This window comes from Scyliorhinus torazame, chromosome 16 (genome assembly GCF_047496885.1).
Source record: "Scyliorhinus torazame isolate Kashiwa2021f chromosome 16, sScyTor2.1, whole genome shotgun sequence".
NCBI lineage: Eukaryota > Metazoa > Chordata > Chondrichthyes > Carcharhiniformes > Scyliorhinidae > Scyliorhinus > Scyliorhinus torazame.
The window spans coordinates 168363387-168386292 of record NC_092722.1 but is presented as its reverse complement, the minus strand read 5'-3'; the positions used below and the strand labels follow the sequence as shown (position 1 = coordinate 168386292).

At 42.7% G+C, this 22906-nt stretch overlaps 1 protein-coding gene across 3 annotated transcripts in view; it reads right to left on the bottom strand.

The window, feature by feature from the left end:
- The window catches only part of fhip2a (FHF complex subunit HOOK interacting protein 2), a 103070-nt gene that overhangs the window by 67538 nt on the left and 12626 nt on the right, over positions 1 to 22906 (bottom strand). For all 3 annotated transcript variants that reach the window (XM_072479456.1, XM_072479454.1, XM_072479455.1), the window contains exon 2: positions 328 to 406. Coding sequence is in view for 2 of the 3 variants with exons in the window: in XM_072479454.1 (XP_072335555.1) it covers positions 328 to 406 (79 nt within the window). In the remaining variant the exon portion in view is untranslated. The remainder of the gene's footprint in view (positions 1 to 327; positions 407 to 22906) is intronic.

Below are 22906 nucleotides of genomic sequence, written 5' to 3'. Positions count from 1 at the left end.
CAAATGGTTCCTGGGAGTAAAGCACTTGCTGCCTGTGAAATTAGCTGTTACTGTAATAATCTCAAGTTTCCTTCAGAATTATGCAGATAGAATGAGAGTAGTACTTCAATTAATACTTCGGCTTAAAATTAAAAATCGAAACTGAACAGTAAATGTCTGCTGGAAGGCCATGGAACTTCATGTAGCACACTGTTTCCAGTTATTTGCCTAATTGACTCTGTTGGGACTCTAGCCGTAAGATTTTTCTTGTACTGCAATACACAGAAACAATTTGCCCCCACAGGATAAAACAAATCAATTAAACAAAAATTATATAAATGCCCTTACCTGATGTGTCAATGTAATAATGGGTAATGGCCTTCCAATGAAACACAAAGTCTTCTTGAAGTGGAAGGGAAGGAGCCAGCTATAAAATTCAAAAAAAATATGATAAAGACTTGCTGAAATGCAAAGCTTTGATGAATCCTCCAAGTTGAAGTAGTTCACTGGTTTGTGCAATTAAATCAAATTAAATGACAACTTCACTTATGACTCATCGACTGTAGCTTTAGAATAGATAATGATTATTTTTGAAGAAATTCACACAATATTTAGTGAGGTGACAGTGACATTACAATATCAAAAACAGGTCACTGGCTTATCATATTGAAGCACAGTTTTAAAAAATAACTTTTTCTTTCTGTCCCTTATTGTTCTCCTCACTCCATATCTCTATCCCTCTCTTGATCTTACTTTCTAACTTCCTGGTGACTGCGCGGATTCTTGCATTTGACTGGTTAAAGAGACACGCCGCTTGCACACACTTGGGCATTATCCAATACACCCCCAACTGATGACAGCCGTTATGAGGTCCCCGCTCTGCTAGCCCTCCACACCCACTTACAGGCCCATTCCCTTCCCTGGTCCCCCACCTAACACCCCCCCTCCCCCCCCAAACACCCAGAGGCCCCAACTTACCTATCCTGCACACCCCCACCCGTAAAACTTCCTCTTCTCTCTCCTTTCATAGGCATGTCCCCCCTCGGGTGCTGACCCTCGGCAGTGCCACCCTGGAACCTGGGCACCATTGCACTGTTACCCTGGCAGCCAGGCAGTGTTCCTGCCAGCTTGGCAGTGCTAAGGTGCCAGAATTCCAGAGGGAGGGCCAGGGAGATACCTTGCACTGTCCATAGCCACCCAGGGGCCTCCGATGGTCCGGGTGACCCCCTGATCCACACTTGTTTGCACCAATGCTGAATGGCGCCCAGCTGCTGCCTCGCTAGGAAGGACGTTGGATCCCGTGTGAGGTCACCAAAGTCGATTTAAAACCGCTTCAGCGAGCGCTATTTGGTCATGCCCCTTGTTGGCGTGTTTCTGACTTGTACGCCTCGCGGGGTTTGGGTGGATCCTGCGAGGCATGAAGACTGCCGGGAAGCCCACGAGAGGCCTCTCCCGGAATTCATCGGCCGCAGCACATTCGAGAGAGTGCGTAACTCAGCCGGTGGATCATGCCCATTGTGGCCTGTTTTGGGCACTTTTTTTACTGACAAGTGTCAAGGTTATGTAAAGAGGGCAGATGACATTCACTAAAAGTATCAAAGATGAAAGATTAAGAAAACTGGTGTTCTTTCCATTAGGTCATAGAAGGTTAAAAGGAAAGCTGACAGTGTTCAAAAAATTCTGAAATATACTGATAAGTCGAACTCCCACCGATTAGCAAGTTTCTAACAAGCGTGGTCAATACCAAAGAATATGAGAGATTAGGAGATATTATCTTGAATAGTGGGCTGTTAGGATTTCAAATACCTTATCAGAAACAAGCTGGAAGCAGAATCAATAATAAGTTTTAATGGGAACTAGATAAATACTGGATTTTTTTTTTTTAAAGGCATGGAAAAAGGCTGAGGAATGGGATTATGTTGATCGCTCTTTCAAGAGCCTGTGCAGATATGTGGGCGAATAAGACCCCGAGAGTAAGGAGAGGGTTCCTGGAACACAGTAGGGACCGAGGAGGGTTGGCGTTGCCAAACCTGGGGAGCTACTACTGGGCAGCAAATGTGGCGATGATCCGCAAGTGGGTTATGGAGGGAGAGGGGGCGGCATGGAAGAGGATGGAGATGGCATCTGTAAAGGAACGAGCCTTGGGGCGTTGGTGACGGCACCGCTGCCGCTCTCGCCGACAAAGTATACCACGAGCCCGGTGGTGGCGGCAACGCTAAGGATCTGGGGCCAGTGGACACGGCACCGGGGTGCAACGGGAGCATCGGTGTGGTCCCCGATCAGGGGTAACCACCGGTTTGTCCCGGGGAAGATGGACGGGGGGGTTCCAGAGCTGGCATCGGGCGGGGATTGGAAGAATGGGGGACCTGTTCATCGACGGGACGTTTGCGAGCCTAGAGGCACTGGAGGGGAAGTTCGAGTTACCCCCGGGAAATGCCTTTAGATATATGCAGGTGAGGGCTTTTGTGAGGCGACAGGTGAGGGAATTCCCGTTGCACCCGGCACAAGAAGTTCAAGATAGGGTGATCTCGGGTGTATGGGTCGGGGAGGGCAAGGTGTCGGAAATACACCAGGAGTTGAAAGAAGAGGGGGAAGCGCTGGTAGAAGAGTTGAAGGGTAAATGGGAGGAGGAGCTGGGGGAGGAGATCGAGGAAGGTCTGTGGACTGATGCCCTAGGTAGGGTTAATTCCTCCTCCTCATGTGCCAGGCTCAGCCTGATACAATTTAAGGTGGTCCACAGAGCGCACTTGACGGGGGCAAGGTTGAGTAGGTTCTTTGGGGTAGAGGACAGATGTGGAAGGTGCTCAGGTAGCCCGGCGAACCATGTCCATATGTTTTGGTCATGCCCGGCACTGGAGGGGTTCTGGAGAGGAGTGGCGGGAGCAATATCTCAGGTGGTGAAAGTGCGGGTCAAGCCAAGCTTGGGGGCTAGCAATATTTGGAGTAATGGACGAACCGGGAGTGCAGGAGGCAAAAGAGGCCGGCATTCTGGCCTTTGCGTCCCTAGTAGCCCGGCGAAGGATCTTGCTAATGTGGAAGGAGGTGAAGCCCCCCAGCCTGGAGGCCTGGATAAATGATATGGCTGGGTTCATAAAGTTGGAGAGGATTAAGTTCGCCTTGAGAGGGTCTGCGCAGGGGTTCTACAGGCGATGGCAACCGTTCCTAGACTATCTCGCGGAGCGTTAGAGGAAGGTCGGTCAGCAGCAGCAGCAACCTTGGGGGGGGGGGGGGGGGAACACGACACGTCCTGGGAGGGGGGGGGGGGGGGGGGGAAGGGGGGACTGCCTGGGAGGGTGGATGAGCAAGAGATAACATGAAGGATTGGGGAAACTGGCACGTACGGGTGAGGGCCAGTGTAAAAAGCTGTGTAAATATATCATTTTGCCATGTATATATATCTTGCTCTGCGCAATTTCCCGTTTTTGTTTTGTTACGGGGGGGTTATTGTTTGTAAGGGAGAAAAATGGTGTTCAAAAACTTTAATAAATATATATTTTTTAAAAAGAGCCTGTGCAGATATAATGCGCTAGATAACCTTATTCTTTGTCATAAAGTAAGAAATGGTCAGCGATCCTTACTTAAGAAAGTTCTGGTACCAATTTAGTTGTTGATACCACTGTACCAATGAATGGAAATATTCCAATGTTATGGAGTCGGAGTGTCATAAATGCAACAATCAGTGACTTCAGCCTACTGCACACATGCAAACAGTAATATAAAGACTATTTAGAATAATATTTACAAGCTTCAGAAATGGTTTAAGAAAATCTGACTGCTAACCTTCAGCAATCATCATCTGGGAACAAGGGGTCAACTTCAGAAATATGGCTATGGCACCTAGCCTTTCTACTGATCCAAATGTTGTTACAAAAATATGTAACTGCCGAGCCACCATTAAGACAATGGTGAGTGGAACTTCCACCAAAGCTAAAGATCAGGAAAACAAATAATCCTCACCGACAGCGGCTGGTTTAGCGCACTGGGCTAAATCGCTGGCTTTTAAAGCAGACCAAACAGGCCAGCAGCACGGTTCAATTCCCGTACCAGCCTCCCCGAACAGGCGCCGGAATGTGGCAACTAGGGGCTTTTCACAGTAACTTCATTGAAGCCTACTTGTGACAATAAGCGATTTTCATTTCATTTCATCCATCATTACACAGGTTTTCTGGCCTTGAATCAATGCACCTCCCTGGTTGTGACGACAGGCCAAATCCAGAGTGATAAGGTTAAAAAGGAAGAATCAGACAAACTACTGTCTGCAGGATCTCACAGACTGCTGAGACATAGAACTTTGAAAAGGTACTAGCTCCCATAGATTCAAGCTGCCTACAGATGACATCCAAGGACCATCAGGGGATTTAATTAAAAGGGAGGCTTTAGTCACACAGTCTGCAGACAAAAATTCAACTGATCATGATGCAGCTGTATGTAGCTCATGTGTGTCCACTAAAACAAGGGGCAATGGGCCAAGGAGTTGATACACCACTGGACAAACATATTCCTACCATACCTATGTCTGGAAGTTAGTAGACAAATAGAGAAAATACATGCTTCATGATATTATAATTAAGCAGTGTGATTGGATAACTATACTCATATGTTATACATTCTGGAATCCTAATTATTAGTTTTGAATGGATACAGATAATTCCTAAACAAATGTACTCTTTTGATTTGTATATGTTAATTACTTGTAAGATAAGCTGAAAATATAATTGCCACTGTATTCTTTTGTTCTGGGAGCTGGCAGGCTACATTGGAATAAAGACAGTTTATAAAACTCCCCAAAATCTTTGACTGGTTGCTTGAGTGAATGAGGTACACTATAGCCGAATAGCTACAATATTCCCACAACACAGAAATATAATTATTTTTCAGCCAGCACAGGCACAATGGTCCAAATGGTCAGCTTCTGTGTCAAACAAAATCTATGTTGGTGTGCAAATTCTGCAATCTCCTCCGATCACACATTGCTGTGTATCTCTGCACCTTTACATCCAATCCACTCCTTGCTCATCACTCATTTGCATTCATTACGTCCCTCCCTAAACATTACCACTTAAAGGAGTTCTGAAGCAATTGCATCACAACTGTCCCCTATTTCCAATTGGAAGGCTGTAAGTGTTTTAAAAATGACCATGTGTTTAAAGCACCAGAGGTTTTTTAAAAATGACTGATCCATGACTTTGCATTTTACAGTTTCCTATTTGTAAGACGGCAGTGCCGTGTGTGCAGTCATGTATACAACTAAGTAAGCAGCAGCCTTAAACTGAGGTTTGGCAAACTTTGGGTTATTCAAATTTTTAAAAGATGTTTGAAACAACCTTACCAATTAGATTGTGCAAGTCTATTTGCAGCATGCTTATGTATTAGCAAGCAAGCAAAATACAGGAACCACAACAAATACATCAGTCATTTAACCGAACATAACTTTACACAATCAAAAATGTGTTTCCTTTTTCAAACATTGGTTATATTTCCACTGTCCTGATAGTTTTAGTGGTCAGAATCACTAAACTCATCAACTTTCAAAATGGTAGTTGCAGGAGAGTAGCACTAGTAGTACTGAAGAGCACAGGTAACGTCAAAAACAGTGATTTTCTTTTTTAGGAGGAACCAAGACTATCTTTCCTCACTTAACGTGTTTTACTCACGCATGAGGCGTGTTATGGGCCAGGGTTTAGAGAACTCCAAAGTGTATCATGGAGTTCACCTGACCCACAACTTTTAATAGATTGTGATATGGGGATCACACGGCGCACTTTACAAGTGTGGTACTTCAGAATCATAGAATCACAGAGGTTTACAGCATGGAAACAGGCCCTTCGGCCCAACCAGTTCATGCCGTCCAGTTTTTACCATTAAGCTAGTCCCAGTTGCCCGCACTTGGCCCATAACCCTCTATACCCATCTTACCCATGTAACTATCTAAATGCTTTTTAAAAGACACAATTGTACCCGCCTGGAAATGGAAAAGTTATTTTTTAAAGCAAAACAATGTTTATTCTATGAACTCAAGTTAACCTTTTTAAAACAAACAGTGAATATCTTAGCAATCATTAATTCAAAGGTAACCTCCAAAGAACACAACACTAAGTAACCCGTATGCTGTCCTTTTACACCCAAAAGACTTAACAAACCTTTAAACAGAAGCACATCAGAGTTCATAATCAATACTGAAAACATTTATAATTCTGAATTCACCAAATGATTAAGAGATAGTCCTTCATGGCAGAGAGCTCAACAATACAGCTGTTTTGGCTGACTTCAGCTGCACCACATTGAAAAACGAAACCAAAAAGACAGACACACCCAAGCTTTTCTCAAAGTGAAACTAAAAAGCAGAACCCGAGCTCAGCTACACCCACACTCTGACATCACTGCAGTAACATGAGCAGCTAACCATTTCTTAAAGTGACATTCTTATGACACCTCCCCCCAAGAAAAAAAACAAAAACCATCAACTTCAAGAGGGTTTCATTTTTCACCTTTCCACCATCCTTTAAGAAATGCACACAGTAAATATACTTTATTGTTTCAAAAAACACACTCAAACAGGTATAATAATATAGTCCATTTTTTCCAGTTCTTCTTCTTCCTCCAACTGAAATCCTTCTCGATTAACAGTCTTTTTGAACAAGGAGGTCGCTGCACGATCCGTCCATTGCTCTCTACGCCTCGGCATTTCTCTTTAAAGTCAGATACTTTAGTTCAGAGATGAAATTGCAGAGCCGTTGGCAATGATCTTTTCGTCCTCACTGTCAACAGGGGATTGGAGAGTGGTGAATGTCATGCCCCTGTTCAAAAAAGGGAATAGAGATAACCCTGGGAATTACAGGCCAGTTAGTCTTACTTCGGTGGTAGGCAAAGTAATGGAAAGGGTACTGAGGGATAGGATTTCTGAGCATCTGGAAAGACACTGCTTGATTAGGGATAGTCAGCACGGATTTGAGAGAGGTAGGTCTTACCTTACAAGTCTTATTGAATTCTTTGAGGAGGTGACCAAGCATGTGGATGAAGGTAAAGCAGTGGATGTAGTGTACATGGATTTTAATAAGGCATTTGATAAGGTTCCCCATGGTAGGCTTATGCAGAAAGTAAGGAGGCATGGGATATGGGAAATTTGGCCAGTTGGATAACGAACTGGCTAACCGATAGAAGTCAGAGAGTGGTGGTGGATGGCAAATATTCAGCCTGGATCCCAGATACCAGTGGCGTACCGCAGGGATCAGTTCTGGGTCCTCTGCTGTTTGTGATTTTCATTAATGATTTGGATGAAGGAGTTGAAGGGTGGGTCAGTGAATTTGCAGACGATATGAAGATTGGTGGAGTTGTGGATAGTCGGCTGCAAAGAGACATAGATAGGATGCAGAGCTGGGTTGAGAAGTGGCAGATGGAGTTTAACCCTGAAAAGTGTGAGGTTGTCCATTTTGGAAGGACAAATATGAAGGCAGAATACAGGGTTAACGGTAGGGTTCTTGGCAATGTGGAGCAGAGATATCTTGGGGTCTATGTTCATACATCTTTGAAAGTTGCCACTCAAGTGGATAGAGCTGTGAAGAAGGCCTATGGTATGCTAGCATTCATTAACAGAGGGATTGAATTTAAGAGCCGTGAGGTGATGATGCAGCTGTACAAAACTTTGGTAAGGCCACATTTGGAGTACTGTGTACAGTTCTGGTCGCCTTATTTTAGGAAGGATGTGGAAGCTTTGGAAAAGGTGCAAAGGAGATTTACTAGGATGTTGCCTGGAATGGAGAGTAGGTCTTACGAGGAAAGGTTGAGGGTGCTAGTCCTTTTCTCATTAGAACAGAGAAGGATGAGGGGCGACTTGATAGAGGTTTATAAGATGATCAGGGGAATAGATAGAGTAGACAATCAGAGACTTTTTCCTCCAGGTGAAACAAACCATTACAAGGGGACATAAATTTAAGGTGAATGGTGGAAGATATAGGGGGGGATGTCAGAGGTAGGTTCTTTACCCAGCGAGTAGTGGGGTCATGGAATGCACTGCCTGTGGAAGTAGTTGAGTCGGAAACATTAGGGACCTTCAAGCAGCTATTGGATAGGTACATGGATTAAGGTAGAATGATATAGTGTAGATTAATTTGTTCTTAGGGGCAGCACGGTAGCATTGTGGATAGCACAATTGCTTCACAGCTCCAGGGCCCCAGGTTTCGATTCCGGCTTCGGTCACCGTCTGTGAGAAATCTGCACATCCTCCCAGTGTGTGTGTGGGTTTCCTCCGGGTGCTCCGGTTTCCTCCCACAGTCCAAAGATGTGCAGGTTAGGTGGATTGGCCATGATAAATTGCCCTTAGTGTCCAAAACTGCCCTTAGTGTTGGGTGGAGGTGTTGACCTTGGGTAGGGTGCTCTTTCCAAGAGCCGGTGCAGACTCGACGGGCCGAATGGCCTCCTTCTGCACTGTAAATTCTATGATAATCTATGATTAATCTAGGACAAAGGTTCAGCACAACATCGTGGGCTGAAGGGCCTGTTCTGTGCTATATTTTTCTATGTTCTATCACAGAGTCCCTTGCAATTCGCCAACACAGGAGCATTGGGTATCACAGCTTTCAGGCCGTCAAATGCCTGTTGAAAGTCCGCTGTCCATTGAAATTTTTGACGGTTCTTCAGCAAGTCCATCAGTGGAGCAACCACGCTACAAATATTTTTCACCAATGTTCGATCAAATCCACTCATGCCAAGAAATCGCATTATTTCCCTTCGTCTCGAGGGTATCGGAAACTCCTCAAGGGAAGTGACTTGGGCTTTTCCAAATTCACTTTTGGCTAGGTTTATCAGCAAACCCACCTCCTGAAGTCAATCAAATAACTCCATCAGATGTTTTACATGTTCTGTCCATGTCTGGCTGAAAATTACCAGATCGTCGATGCGTACCGCACAATTAGGTAATCCTGAAACGACTTTGTTAGTTAACCGTTGAAATGTGGCTGGGGCATTTTTCATGCCAAATGGCATAACTTTGAATTAGTATATACCATTTGGAGTCACAAAAGCTGAAATCTCCTTCGCCCTTTCGGATAAAGGTACCTGCCAGTAACCTTTAAGTAAATCCAGTTTGGAAATAAAAGCTGATTGTCCCACTTTCGCAGTGGAATCCTCCAAACGTGGGATAGGATAAGAGTCCGTTCTTGTAACTGCATTCACCTTTCTATAGTCTACACACAACCGTTGGGTACCGTCTGGTTTTGGTACCATCACGGTGGGTGAGCTCCATTGGCTGCAACCCACTTCAATTATGCCATTTTTCAGCATACTCGCAATCTCTTTGTTAACCTGTGCCAATTTTAAAGGGATGTATGGATGTTGTTTGATTGGAACAGTATTTCCCACATCTACATCATGTATAGCCATTTTAGTACTTCCCAATTTATCTCTACAAACTTGCCCACTTGACATCAATAACTCTTTCAGGTCAGTCCGTTTTTCCTCTGGAAGGTAACTCAACAATTTATCCCAATTTTTAAGAACATCCTCGTTTTCCAATTGAATTTGAGGTATGTCAAATTCACAGTCATCTGGATTTGGTTCGTCACTGAGAATCATGAAAACCTCCTCCTTTTTCTCGCCTTCCCTTTCAAAGTACCTTTTAAGCACATTCACATTACACACTCGGTGAGTCTTCCTTCTATCTGGTATTTTTACCACATAATTCACCTCACTTAATTTCCTTTCAATATGATACGGTCCACAAAACCTAGCTTTTAAAGGTTCACTGATAACAACACTAAAACTTTATCTCCACTGGCAAAACTACGAACTTTGGATTTCTTGTCCACGACCCATTTCATCACATTTTGTGCAACTTTCAAATGTTGTCTAGCCAATTCACCTGCTCTATCTAATCATTCCCTAAAATTTGACACGTAATCCAATGATGTAATTTCTGATTTCTCACTCACCAATTTTTCCTTAATCAATTTAAGTGGTCCTCTTACCTCATGACCACAAATTAGTTCAAAAGGACTAAATTTGGTTGACTCATTAGGTGCATCCCCAATTGCAAACAGTACGAATGGAATTCCTTTATCCCAATCCTCTGGATAATCTTGACAATAAGCCCTCAACATTGTCATTAATGTCTGATGCCACCTTTCTAACGCTCCCTGCGATTCTGGATGGTACGCAGCTGATTTAAATTACTTTATTCCTAAGCTATCCATAATTTCTTTGAATAACTTTGAGGTAAAATTTGATCCTTGATCCGATTGTATTTCTGTGGGTAGTCCATATCTAGTAAAGAATTTAAGTAATTCCTCCACAATCTTTTTAGCTGTAACATTACGTACTGGAATGGCCTCTGGAAACCTAGTAGACACATCCATTATAGTCAAGATATTGATTCCCACTTTTTGTTTTAGGAAGCGGTCCTACGCAATCAATTAGGACCTTTGTAAAAGGTTCCTCAAATGCTGGAATGGATATTAAGGGCGCTGGTTTTATCACTGCTTGAGGTTTCCCTATCACTTGACATGTGTGACATGATTGACAAAATTTAACTACATCTTTATGTAGTCCAGGCCAATAAAAATGTTTCTGGATTTTAGCTCAAGTTTTCCTTATTCCCAAATGACCTCCTACTGGTACCTCATGTGCAACTCGCAACACCTCCTTTCTATACCCTACCAGCAATACTACTTGATGAACTTCTGCCCACTTTTCATCCGCCTGCACATGTACAGGTCTCCATTTTCTCATCAAGACATCACTTTTACGGTAATAACACTCTGGTATACACTCAGATTCTTCTTCCGTGTATGCTTTCTGATACATCTGTTTTATTTCTACAGCTTTCTGTTGTAACTCAGCCAATTCTCCGGAACTAAAAATATCCGCCTCATCCTTCACCTGTTCTTGTTCTTTTTCAACCATCTGATCAAAAATCGTTTCTGATAATTGCACTTCAACTTCATCTTCACTCTTTGATTTCTCCTCGTCTTAACCTGTGACTTTGCGACCTTGTTACTACACAATCCGGAAAAATCCCAGGATATTCGTCCTTCAACACTTCAGTTGTCTGATTTTCCACTGGCTTATCAACCACAGTAGGCATCACTCCCACTTGCGATCCAGCTATATCATTACCCAAGATAAACTGTATTCCTGGACAAGATAGTTTCTCTATTACTCCTACTACTACTTCACCACTCTTCACTGGACTTTCCAACCTTACCTTATATAATGGAATGCTACTCCTCTCACTCTGAATTCCACATATTACCATCTTTTCTGGCAACATTCTTCCCAAACTACATAATTTCTCATCTCTTAGCATTAAAGATTGACTAGCTCCCGTATCTCTTAAAATTGTGACTTCTTTACCTGCCCCTCCTGATACACGAGTAAACTTTACCCACACAAGTAAATTCTTTAAAGACTTCTGGCACCTTCTTATCAATCACCTCTTGATCAGGCTGTATAATCTTTTGCACCTCCTTTGCTTCATTTGGGCTTTCCTTTCCCACTTTAACAAACCCCACTGTCTTATCCTGTTTTACTACATCAGCCTTCCCAGTGCTTTTCTTCAACCACCAACACTGTGACTTTACATGGCCTAGTTTATTACAGTGAAAACATTTGAAACTTTTCATGTCTCTTCCACCCTCCTGGATTTATTTTTTAGTCTGAGGTACACGGTCCTTATTATCTCCCATCAGATCACCTTTACCTCTACCACTTGAGTATTTCTCATATCCCCAGTTTCTATCCCTCACCTCAATCTCACTGCATCAGGAATTGAATTTTTAAACTCCTCCAAAAGTATAATTTCTCTGAGAGCTTCATATGTTTGGTCTATTTTCAAAGCCCTTATCCACCTATCAAAATTACTCTGTTTGAGCCTTTCAAACTCCCTGTATGTTTGACCAAATTCTTTCCTTAAATTTCTAAACCTTTGTCTGTAGGCTTCAGGCACTAGTTCATATGCACTTAAGATGGATTTTTTCACCTCCTCATATGTCCCAGATACCTCCTCCAGTAGTGATGCAAACACTTCACTAGCCCTACCTACCAGCTTTGTTTGAATCAGTAATACCCACATGTCCTGTGGCCATTTCATTTGTTTACCTACCTTCTCAAATGAAATAAAAAAGGCTTCTACCTCCTTCTCGTCAAACCTTGGCAATGCTTGGACATATTTAAATAGATCCCCACCACACCTTTGACTGAGACGCTTTCTCACTATCCTCATCACGATCATCCAACTGTATGTTTCCCTTTATGCCTGCCAATTTGAACTGTCTGTCATGTTTCATGGCCATTTTCTGAAGTTCAAACTCTCTCTCTCTATCTTTTTCCCTGATCTGTATCTCCCTTTCTCTTTCCTCTCTATCTCTTTCGTATTCAAGCTGCTTCAATTCTTTCTCATGTTCCATTTGTTTGAGTTATAACTGAATTTTTGCCATTTCCAATGAGTCAAACTATCTCAGGCAACTTTAAATGCTTAGCCACCGCCATAATTATCTCATCTTTTCACATTTTGTCAGGTAATGTTAACTGCAATGTTTTTGTCAAATCTAATAGTCTGCTTTTAGTCTCTGTCCGTGTGACCGTCTCCACCCCCAAAAACCTCTGAGCCTCTGAAAGAGCCATTGTCCACAACACACACCCTACTTAAACTAGAATACCACACCTGAAAAGCAAACACAATAGGCTCACCCCTCACTGTCTTTAAGTTCAGTAAGCCCATCCAATAGATAGACTTTTATCTCACTCGAGCCCCCAATTGTTATGGGTCAGCGTTTAGAGAATCCAAAAGTGTATCATGGAGTTCACCTGACCCACAACTTTTAATAGACTGTGGTATGGGGAGCACATGGCCCACTCGACATGTGTGGAACTTCAGAAATGGAAAAGTTCTTTTTTAGGGCAAAACAATGTTTATTCTATGAACTCAAGTTAACCTTTTTAAAACAAACAGTGAATATCTTAGCAACCATTAATTCAAAGATAACCTCCAAAGAACACAACACTAAGTAACCTGTATGCTGTCCTTTTACACCCAAAAGACTTAACACACCTTTAAACAGAAGCACATCAGAGTTTACATTCAATACTGAAAACATGTATAATTCTGAATTCACCAAATGATTAAGAGATAGTCCTTCATGGCAGAGAGCTCAACAGTACAGCAGCTTTGGCTGACTTCAGCTGCAACACACTGAAAAACGAAACCAAAAAGACAGACACAACCAAGCTTTTCTCAAAGTGAAACTAAAAAGCAGAACCAGAGCTCAGCTCCACCCACACTTTGACATCACTGCAGTAACATGAGCAGCTAACCATTTCTTAAAGTGACATTCTCATGACAGGCGGTGAATCCCATGATTTGCAAATGCTATGAAAGTATGCAAAAGTAGCACCCAACATTTATTTCCAAACAGGAAATAACAAATCCCTTAACATTGTACTTTGTTAAAAATGCCTGTCCTCACTCAACTGATAGTTTTATAGTTTAAGGCATTAACTAACGTTCTTCCTTCTCCCCTCCTTAAGATGCTTACATGCATTGGTACAGGCCCACAGGTTTCTGAAAGTTGCTGATCATTTACTTTATAGTGCAGGGCCAAACAATGAGAATATTTTAATATCTTCCCCAAGTAGTCACTTTTTCATATGAGCATCTAGGTTGTGGCCATCAGTTGGCTATTCGACTACATGGAGCATCATGTGTCTTTGCCACAGATTTACTTTCTAACATCACGATAGATGTTAGTTCTGGATTGTTACTGACAAAAGGCAGGACTGATGGACTCAGGCCTTTTCTGGTATATTATATACCTGCGAGGATAATTGGGGTAGATTTATTCATTAAAATATAAGGAATGCTATGCCTTTAAGTCATGCCACTGCAAAAATCAGATTCTAATAGAGCCACTCCACAATACACAATATTTTAATATACGTAACTTTAGCATTCCAATGTGCAGGACAACAATTAATACCAATTAATTTACATACCAACATAATTTAAAAACAATCAAGTTGAAGAATTTAACAATGACTTTTAATACATTACAAATCCCTGTTTACTTCTAATGATGTATTCAACCAAGAATTTCAAGATATTCCAGGAATGCCAGAAGGCGGCATTATGGACTAATTGTTGGTATTCAGCATGCTACAATAAAAGATTGCACTGCACATGTCTCCATATTATAAACTATAATTTCAAGAAAACAAAAATATGAAAAAGATAAATCTAGGTGCTCGACGGAACACTGAAAAGAAATATATTTGTATTTGGCATCTTGTCAATATTGCCACAGTTGCTTAGGGTTTCATTTGAACACATTTTGTAATCTGTGAATAGTTTTGTTAGTTTCCAAATAAGCTGTGCTTTTACATTTTCGGATTTCAACTACAGTAGCTCATTTTTGTGGGGTCGACATGATAAAGCGGTTATCACATTGGCACCTCTTATCGGACTCTAGAGAAGGTGGGACTCTGAGAGTTGAAGGAACATTGTCAATTTTCAAAAAACACAACAGATCTCCATCAATATTTTGATGCAATGAAGATGAAGGAATGATTTGAAACTTGAAAGGGCTGCTCAACCTGTGTCCCTTGTCCTTGCAGGCAGTAGAGGTTGTGGGTTTGGGAGATGTTGGCAAAGAAGCCTTGGCGAGCTGCTACACTGCCTCTTTGAAATGTCATACACATGCAGTCAATGAATGTTTAAGGTCGTGGATGGGGTGTTGATCAAGTGGATTATTTTGACCTGGATGGTGTCAAACCTCTTGAATATTGTTAAAGCTGCCGTCATCCAGGAAAGTGGAGGGTATTCCATCATACCGTTGATCTCTGCCTTGTAGGTGGTGGCCGGACTTTGGCGAGTCAGTTGAGTTGAGTTGCTCAATGCAGAGTATCCTCTGACCTGCTCTTGTAGCCACAGAATTTATATGGCTGGCTGAGTTAAGTTTCTGGTCAATGGTGACTTCAAGGATGTTGACAGTGAGTAATCCAAAAGTGGTAATGCTATTCAATTCAAGAAGATGTCAGACTCTCTTGTTGGAGAAAGCAATTGTCAGGACTTGCACGGAATAAGTGCGACCACTTATAACACAAACCAGAATGTTGCCAAGATTTTGCTGCATGTGGGCATGGGCTGATCAGTATCTGAGGCATTGTGAATGACACAGAACACTCCGCAATCACCTGCCAAAAAATACATTTCTGACCTTATGATAGAGGAAATGTCAGTGATGTAACAGTTGAAGATGGTCGGTCCTCGGACACTGGCAGTCCTGCAGGAGTGTCCTGGGGTTCAGATGATTGGCATCAAACAACTACTGCCATCTTCCTTTGTGTTAGGTATGATTTTGAACAGTGCCGGACCCCCCCCCCCCCCCCCCCAAGCCACCTCCTGATGGTTCCCATTGACTTAAATTTTGCTATGGTTCCTTGCTGTTGCACCTGGTCAAATGTCACCTTGAGACACTCTCACCTCACCTTTTTTCCATGTTTGCACCACAGTTGTAATGTGATCTGGAACGGAGTGGCCCTGGTGGAACCCAAACTGAATACCCGTGAGAAGGTTATTGCTGCTCAATAGCACTCTATACGGCACCTCCACCATTTTGCTGACGATTGAGAATAGACTGATGAGGTGGTAATTGGCAGGATTGAATTTGTTCTGCTTTTTATGAATGTGACATACTTAAGCACGTCTCCAAGGGGCCAAGTTCCCTTGGTACTGTTCTAAGTGCTCGACCCATACAGCCTCAATTGTTTGGAGGTAAACGTTTACTGATAATTGTTTTTTCTGCAGTGGTGGCCGACAAGCAGTTTTAACATAGTAAAGAATCCTTCATTTTTACCTATGTTTACAGGGGCAGTCACCATTTGCAGACATATATAGTCAGAAATTAGTTGTCTAGCAGAGTGCTTGTCAAATATAATGCATGTTGAATGCCTTCAATTCATTGATTTGTTATAATTTAGATTTAACATGAATTTTATAAAGTGATTGCAATCGTTTTCAGGCCACTAAAAGATGAAAATTACAAATTAAAATGATGATGGAAATGATATACAATATTCTTTCAATCACAGTGGGAATCTCAGACTATCGGGAATGTAAATTTGACTGAAGTGCTGATCTTATAATGTTGACTTCCTACTTAGTCTCTTGGTAATCAGTTGCTGCCTTTGTTTTAAGAAAGGTTAACAGTATATTTGGCTAGCCCAGTACTTTCAGGATTTGTGTATGCCCCAGCCCTAGATTTGTATCTTTCTTTAGTCTTTCTTCTATTTTCCCTCATGCTCTCACTGATCTCATCTTGTTCATGAGACCTACCTCTTGCTCCCTTGACCCAATTCCATTTAAACTGATCACCTAACTTCCCTTTCCGGTTCTTGCTAGCTGATATTGTTACAGTACTCTCTCCTTGAGTATAAGTCTATCATCAGCCTTCTCCCCTTTACCTCTCAACTAGCCCCTGACCTGAATAAACTACCATCCCATTTCCAACCTTCCTTTCCTCTCCAAAGTCCTTGATTAAGCAGCAACTTCCCAAAGATGTGCTCAATTTTCCCAGAACTTCATGTTTAAAACCTTTCAATTAGATTTCCAGCCTTGCCACTCACTACACCAAAATAGGTCTTATCAAAGTCACAAATGACATCCTATGTGATTGTGAGAAAGGTAAACTATCTCTACTGATCTGTCTGAATCTGTGTGGAGCCTTTTAACATCCCCCTCAACTGCATCTTCACCATCACCCAGCTGGGTGGACTGTATTCGTCTAATTCTTTATCTATCTAAACATAGCCAGAGAATCAGGTGTGGCAGGATCGATACGTGATCCCCTCATATTTCTCAATTTACATGCAGCACCTCAGTGACAGAATCCAAAAGTATATTAGTTTCCACATACATGCTGGCAACATCCAGCTCAACCTCATCACCACCTCTCTCAATCTGTCCAGTCTACAAGTTGTCAGACTGCTGGTCTGAATTCAATATTGGATGAGCAGAAACCTCCTCCAAATAAATATTAGGAAGAACGAACCTATTGTATTTGGTCCCCGTCACAAAACCCTACTCCGTAGCCGCCAACCCTATTCCTCTCCCTGGAAACTGTCTGATACTGAACAGATTGTTCACCTAACTCCGTCCCTGTCTCAACTAGTCTGTTGCTGAAACCCTCACCTGTGCCTTTGTTACTTCTAGATTTGATTATTGTGAGCCAATTCTGCCCAGCTTCCACATTTTACCTTCCGTGAATTTGACATAATCTAAAATTTGCTGCCGAATTTGCAGCAAGACCCATCATCCCTGTGCTCACTAACTTACATAGCTCCTGGTCAAGCAATGTCTTGATCTTAACATTCTCATCCTTTTTTCCCCCCAAATCCTTCTGTGGCCACTACAATCTCCTCCAAGATATCTGCGCTCCTCTAATTCTGGCCTCTCTTGGGTATCCCTGATTTAATTGGTCCATCACTGGTGGAAGGTGCCTTCTGCAAATTAGGCTCTAATCGCTCCAATTCACTCCCGAAATCTCACCGTGCCTCAGTTAGTAGGAGTCTTGCGTCAAGAGTCAGAAAGTTCTGGGTTTAAATCTATCTGTGCGTTTGAGTGCAGAAATCAAGGCTGAAATTCCAGTGTAGTACTGAGGGAGTGCTGCAACGTTCGAGCTGCCATCTTTCAGATGAAAGGCCCTATCCGCTTGCTTAGGTGCATGCAAGACATCCCGTCGCACTATTTTGAAGAGCAAACAAATTATCCCCAATGTCCTGACCAATATTTATCCTTCAATCAACATCATGAAAAAAACAAATTAACTGGTCCCTAGCAAATTGCTGCCCATGTCCTATATTATAGCAATGGCTACACTCCAAAAGTGAAGGACTTTGGGTTATCCTGGGATTGTGAAAGACAATCTTTAAAAACCTACCTCTTTGACCAAGTTCTAATATGTTCTTTTGTGGGTCAGTCATATTTTGTTTTGTAATGTTCATGTGATGCGCCTTTGGACATTTTATTACGTTGAAGGTGCTTCTATAAATGACAGTTGTTGTAGTGCCAATATTACATTTTTGATTCTACTCTCTTAACTCCCACGTAAAGTATTTAAAAAGTCAAAAATTCATATCCATCATTTGGAATAAATATTTAGACAGTGTGCCGGTTTAATACTAAAATTGCCCTTCATTCGTGTGTTAATTTTCATTGACCGTCCAAGCTATTTTTTCACTTTGTAACTTCTTCACTTCTGCTCAATTTGAATTGCAGTAGTTCTTCTGTGTGCTTCCGTGGATTAGTCTGAAGTGTTAGTGACCTAACAAACAAGGAATATGTCCCATTTATATACATATTAACCGAGATTCCAATGAGTGAATTTTGAGTGCCAACAATCAACATTCAGCTTGGTGTACCTCACGGCCTGATCGCCAGCACAATGAAGCTGTCCTGTCAGCAGTACACCAATCTATGTTAACCTGTAAAAAGAGATAAAGTCTGATCGCACAAAGGACTCAAATCTTTCCTATTCAAGGTAGTTTTATACCACTGCAATATTTTATTTCTGAACATAAATCATATTTCATTTGCTGGCTAAAAATACTTGTAGAAGCTAAATCCAAAATGTAATGTTGGAAAGAAGAAATAAGCAACACCATTGCTATGGATGTGCATTTAATCTAAAACAATAAACAAACAACATTCACATCCAGTAGTAGCTAACAAAACATTGTAATAGCGCAGTTCATTTTCGGCCAGTCTCCATCGGCAATAAAATGGCAATAAAAGCAAATTACTGCCAAAAAGAAAATGCTAGAAAATCTCAGGTCTGGCAGCATCTGCAGGGAGAGAAAAAAGCTAATGTTTCGAGTCCAGATGACCCTTTGTCAAAGCTTAGGGAAAGCTTTAACAAAGGGTCATCTGAACTCGGCAAGATGGATTTCTCTCCATCAGCAATGTTTCATTATGACTGATGCACAATTAAAGATTCATCCAGTGAACACTAGTTAGCTGCAGTAAATAGCCAAACATAATCAAGCAAAATTAGAGTCTTGGGAGGATCATGTGATGAGCGTCGAGCGGCTGCATTTTCATGCACTCTGGCTCTGCTCATTTTGTAATCTTTTATTGTATCCTGGTGCACATTTGATATTTGTCTTTTCTTGGGATAAATATCTTGCGCTATGTTCTTGGATGATCCTGATTGGTGCTTTGTGAAGAGGGGTAGAGATAAATTGCAGAAAATCCTCACTCAACTGGTTTATGGTCAGTATGGGCCCCAGTTTGCAGTGGTATTGTTGCTGATGAGCAGGCTTTTGCCTCGTGGTGCTCTGTGTTGCTTGGGTGCCTGTGCGGCGGCATGGTGTCGGTGAAGGTGCTTCATTCGTTGGAATCCTGGAGAGATCCTGAGGAGTTGTGATCATGTCTTGGTATTGGGCTTCTCAAGCAACATAGATGGTAACATTATCCTGCAACTCTTCTATAATCCTGGACCATGTTGTTGATTATTTATTGTTGTCTTTTCTCCTGCAAGGGTGTGCGAGGTGTGAGCATGAGGCGAGTGTCATCTGTTATCCTAATCTTGCAAAAATCATTTGTCATGTGTAACAATCGTTGTGGAAGGGGGCGCCTTTCTGACACCCCTTATCTTGTTTATAGTGAAGATGAGTGGAGCCAGGGTGGGGTGGTGGAGGAATTGAATGATAGAGTTAGTCCTCATGGAGATTGAGGATAGCCACCATGTTAGAACTTGCCGCAACAGGTTATTTATTTTGCTATCATTTTGAATTAAAGAATCCATGCCTTTCCCCTTCGTTGGTATGTCAGATCATGTATCCTGGTGAGGAATGGGTTCCTTCCGACTCTTCCTTGATGTTGGAGCTTTACCTGTGGGTCTTTTTAAAGTCTTTTATAATGGCAGGATATGAGTGATGGACCGAGGTGGACTTGGTTAACCCTTGGCTGATCTGTTAAAGAGATATTGTTATAGTATCCTTCCTGCGATGGCAGACAGTGCTGGGTAATTGTTGATGTTTTAGATCAGGCTGGGAATTCTGTACTTGAGGTTTTCCCCCATTTTTTCTTCCATCCGGGTCAGCAGGGTGCTGATACCAATCCTGGTCTGGACCAGTGGGTCAGGGTAGGTTCTCCTGCTCTACTGAGTAGGGAATCGGTTCCTTCTCCCTCCCAGGGTGCTTTGACGATTCTTCTCTTCGGTGATGGTATCTCTCCGGCTGAAGCTGGTCAATCATCCTTTTATCTTTTCAGTATAAATGAGGGCAGTGCATTGCCCTGGTGTGGTTGGAGAGGTGCAGGTCTGGCTGGTGTGTGGGTGTTGGGGCATACTGGAGGTCCTGGGTGTATTGATTCCTGTGTGTCGGGAGGTGCTGGGCTGGGCCAGGTTTGGTGCTATGGCAGGTATCCCGTTGCCCCCTAGAGCTCGGAGTATCCTTTCTTGAAGGTGCTTTTTAGGGATGTCCTGAGAGGCTGTGTATTGCTTCTTTGGTGCATCGGGGTCTGTGGTCGAGCGGAGTCCTGTATTTTGGTTGGCATCTATTGTCCCCCTGCAGGGGGGGGTCCTTGGTTCAATGAGCAGTTTGTTCTCTTGCTCACTGATGGGTGGTCAGCATGCACTATGGAAAGTGGAAACCAGGGTTGGATCCTGACCCTTTCTTATCCTGCAGTTTATTTGATAGCTCAAGCTCTTTTTCCTCTGTCTTTCTTGAGAGGCCTGAAGGCTTGATCATAATTCAAACATGTTGTTGCCAGTCCTCTCTGTACAAATGTATAGAAGGCTAGTTCCATAGAACATTACAGCGCAGATCAGGCCCTTCGGCCCTCGATGTTGCGCCGACCTGTGAAACCACTCTAAAGCCCATCTACACTATTCCCTTATCGTCCATATGCCTATCCAATGACCATTTGAATACCCTTTGTGTTGGTGAGTCCACTACTGTTGCAGGCAGGACATTCCACACCCTTACTACTCTCTGAGTAAAGAACCTACCTCTGACATCTCTCTTATATCTATCACCCCTCAATTTAAAGCTATGTCCCCTCGTGCTAGACATCACCATCCGAGGAAAAAGGCTCTAACTGTCCACCCTATCCAATCCTCTGATCATCTTGTATGCCTCAATTAAGTCACCTCTTAACCTTCTTCTCTCAAACGAAAACAGCCTCAAGTCCCTCAGCTTTTCCTCATAAGATCTTCCCTCCATACCAGGCAACATTCTGGTAAATCTCCTCTGCACCCTTTCCAATGCTTCCGCATCCTTCCTATAATGCGGCGACCAGAATTGCACGCAATACTCCAAATGCGGCCGCACCAGAGTTTTGTACAGCTGCAACATGACCTCATGGCTCCGAAACTCAATCCATCTACCAATAAAAGCTAACACACCGTACGCCTTCTTAACAACCCCCTCAACCCGAGTGGCAACTTTCAGGGATCTATGTACATGGACACAGAGACCTCTCTGCTCATCCACACTGCCAAGAATCTTACCATTAGCCCAGTACTCGGTTTTCCTGTTATTCCTTCCAAAATGAATCACCTCACACTTTTCTACATTAAACTCCATTTTCCACCTCTCAGCCCAGCACTGCAGCTTATCTATGTCCCTCTGTAACTTGTAACATCCTTCCGCACTGTCCACAACTCCACCGACTTTTGTGTCATCTGCAAATTTACTCACCCGTCCTTCTACACCCTCCTCCAGGTCAGTTATAAAAATGACAAACAGCAGTGGCCCCAAAACAGATCCTTGTGGTACACCGCTAGTAACTGGACTCCAGTCTGAACACTTCCCATCAACCACCACCCTTTGTCTTCTTCCAGCTAGCCAATTTCTGATCCAAACTGCTAAATCTCCCTGAATCCCATGCTTCTGTATTTTCTGTAGTAGCCTACCATGGGGAACCTTATCAAACGCTTTACTGAAATCCATACACACCACATCAACTGCTTTACCCACATCCACCTGTTTGGTCACCTTCTCAAAGAACTCAATAAGGTTTGTGAGGCACGACCTACCCTTCACGAAACCGTGTTGACTATGTCTAATCAAATTATTCTTTTCCAGATGATTATACACCCTATCTCTTATAAACCTTTCCAAGATTTTGCCCACAACAGAAGTAAGGTTCACTGGTCTATAGTTACCTGGGTTGTCTCTATTCCCCTTCTTGAACAAGGGGACAACATTTGCTATCCTCCAGTCTTCTGGCACTATTCCGGTTGACAAAGGTGACTTAAAGATCAAAGCCAAAGGCTCAGCAATCTCCTCCCTAGCTTCCCAGAGAATCCTAGGATAAATCCCATCCGGCCCAGGGGACTTATCTATTTTCACCCTTTCCAGAATTGTTAACACCTCCTCCTTATAAACCTCAAGCCCTTCTAGTCTAGGAGCCTGAATTTCAGTATTCTCCTCGACAACATTGTCTTTTTCCTGTGTGAATACTGACAAAAAATATTCATTTAGCACTTCTCCTATCTCCTCGGACTCCAAGCACAAATTCCCACTACTGTTCTTGACTGGCCCTACTCTTACCCTAGTCATTCTTTTATTCCTGACATATCTATAGAAAGCTTTAGGGTTATCCTTGATCCTACCTGCCAAAGACTTCTCATGTCCCCTCCTGGCTCTTCTTAGCTCTCTCTTTAGGTCCTTCCTAGCTAACTTGTAACTCTCGAGCGCCCTTACTGAACCTTCATGTCTCATCTTTACATAAGCCTCCTTCTTCCTCTTGACAAGTGTTTCGACTGCCTTAGTAAACCACGGTTCCCTTGCTCGACTACTTCCTCCCTGCCTGACAGGTACATACTTATCAAGGACACGCAGTAGCTGTTCCTTGAACAAGCTCCACATTTCCATTGTGCCCATCCCCTGCAGTTTTCCTCTCCATCTGATGCATCCTAAGTCTTGCCTCATCGCA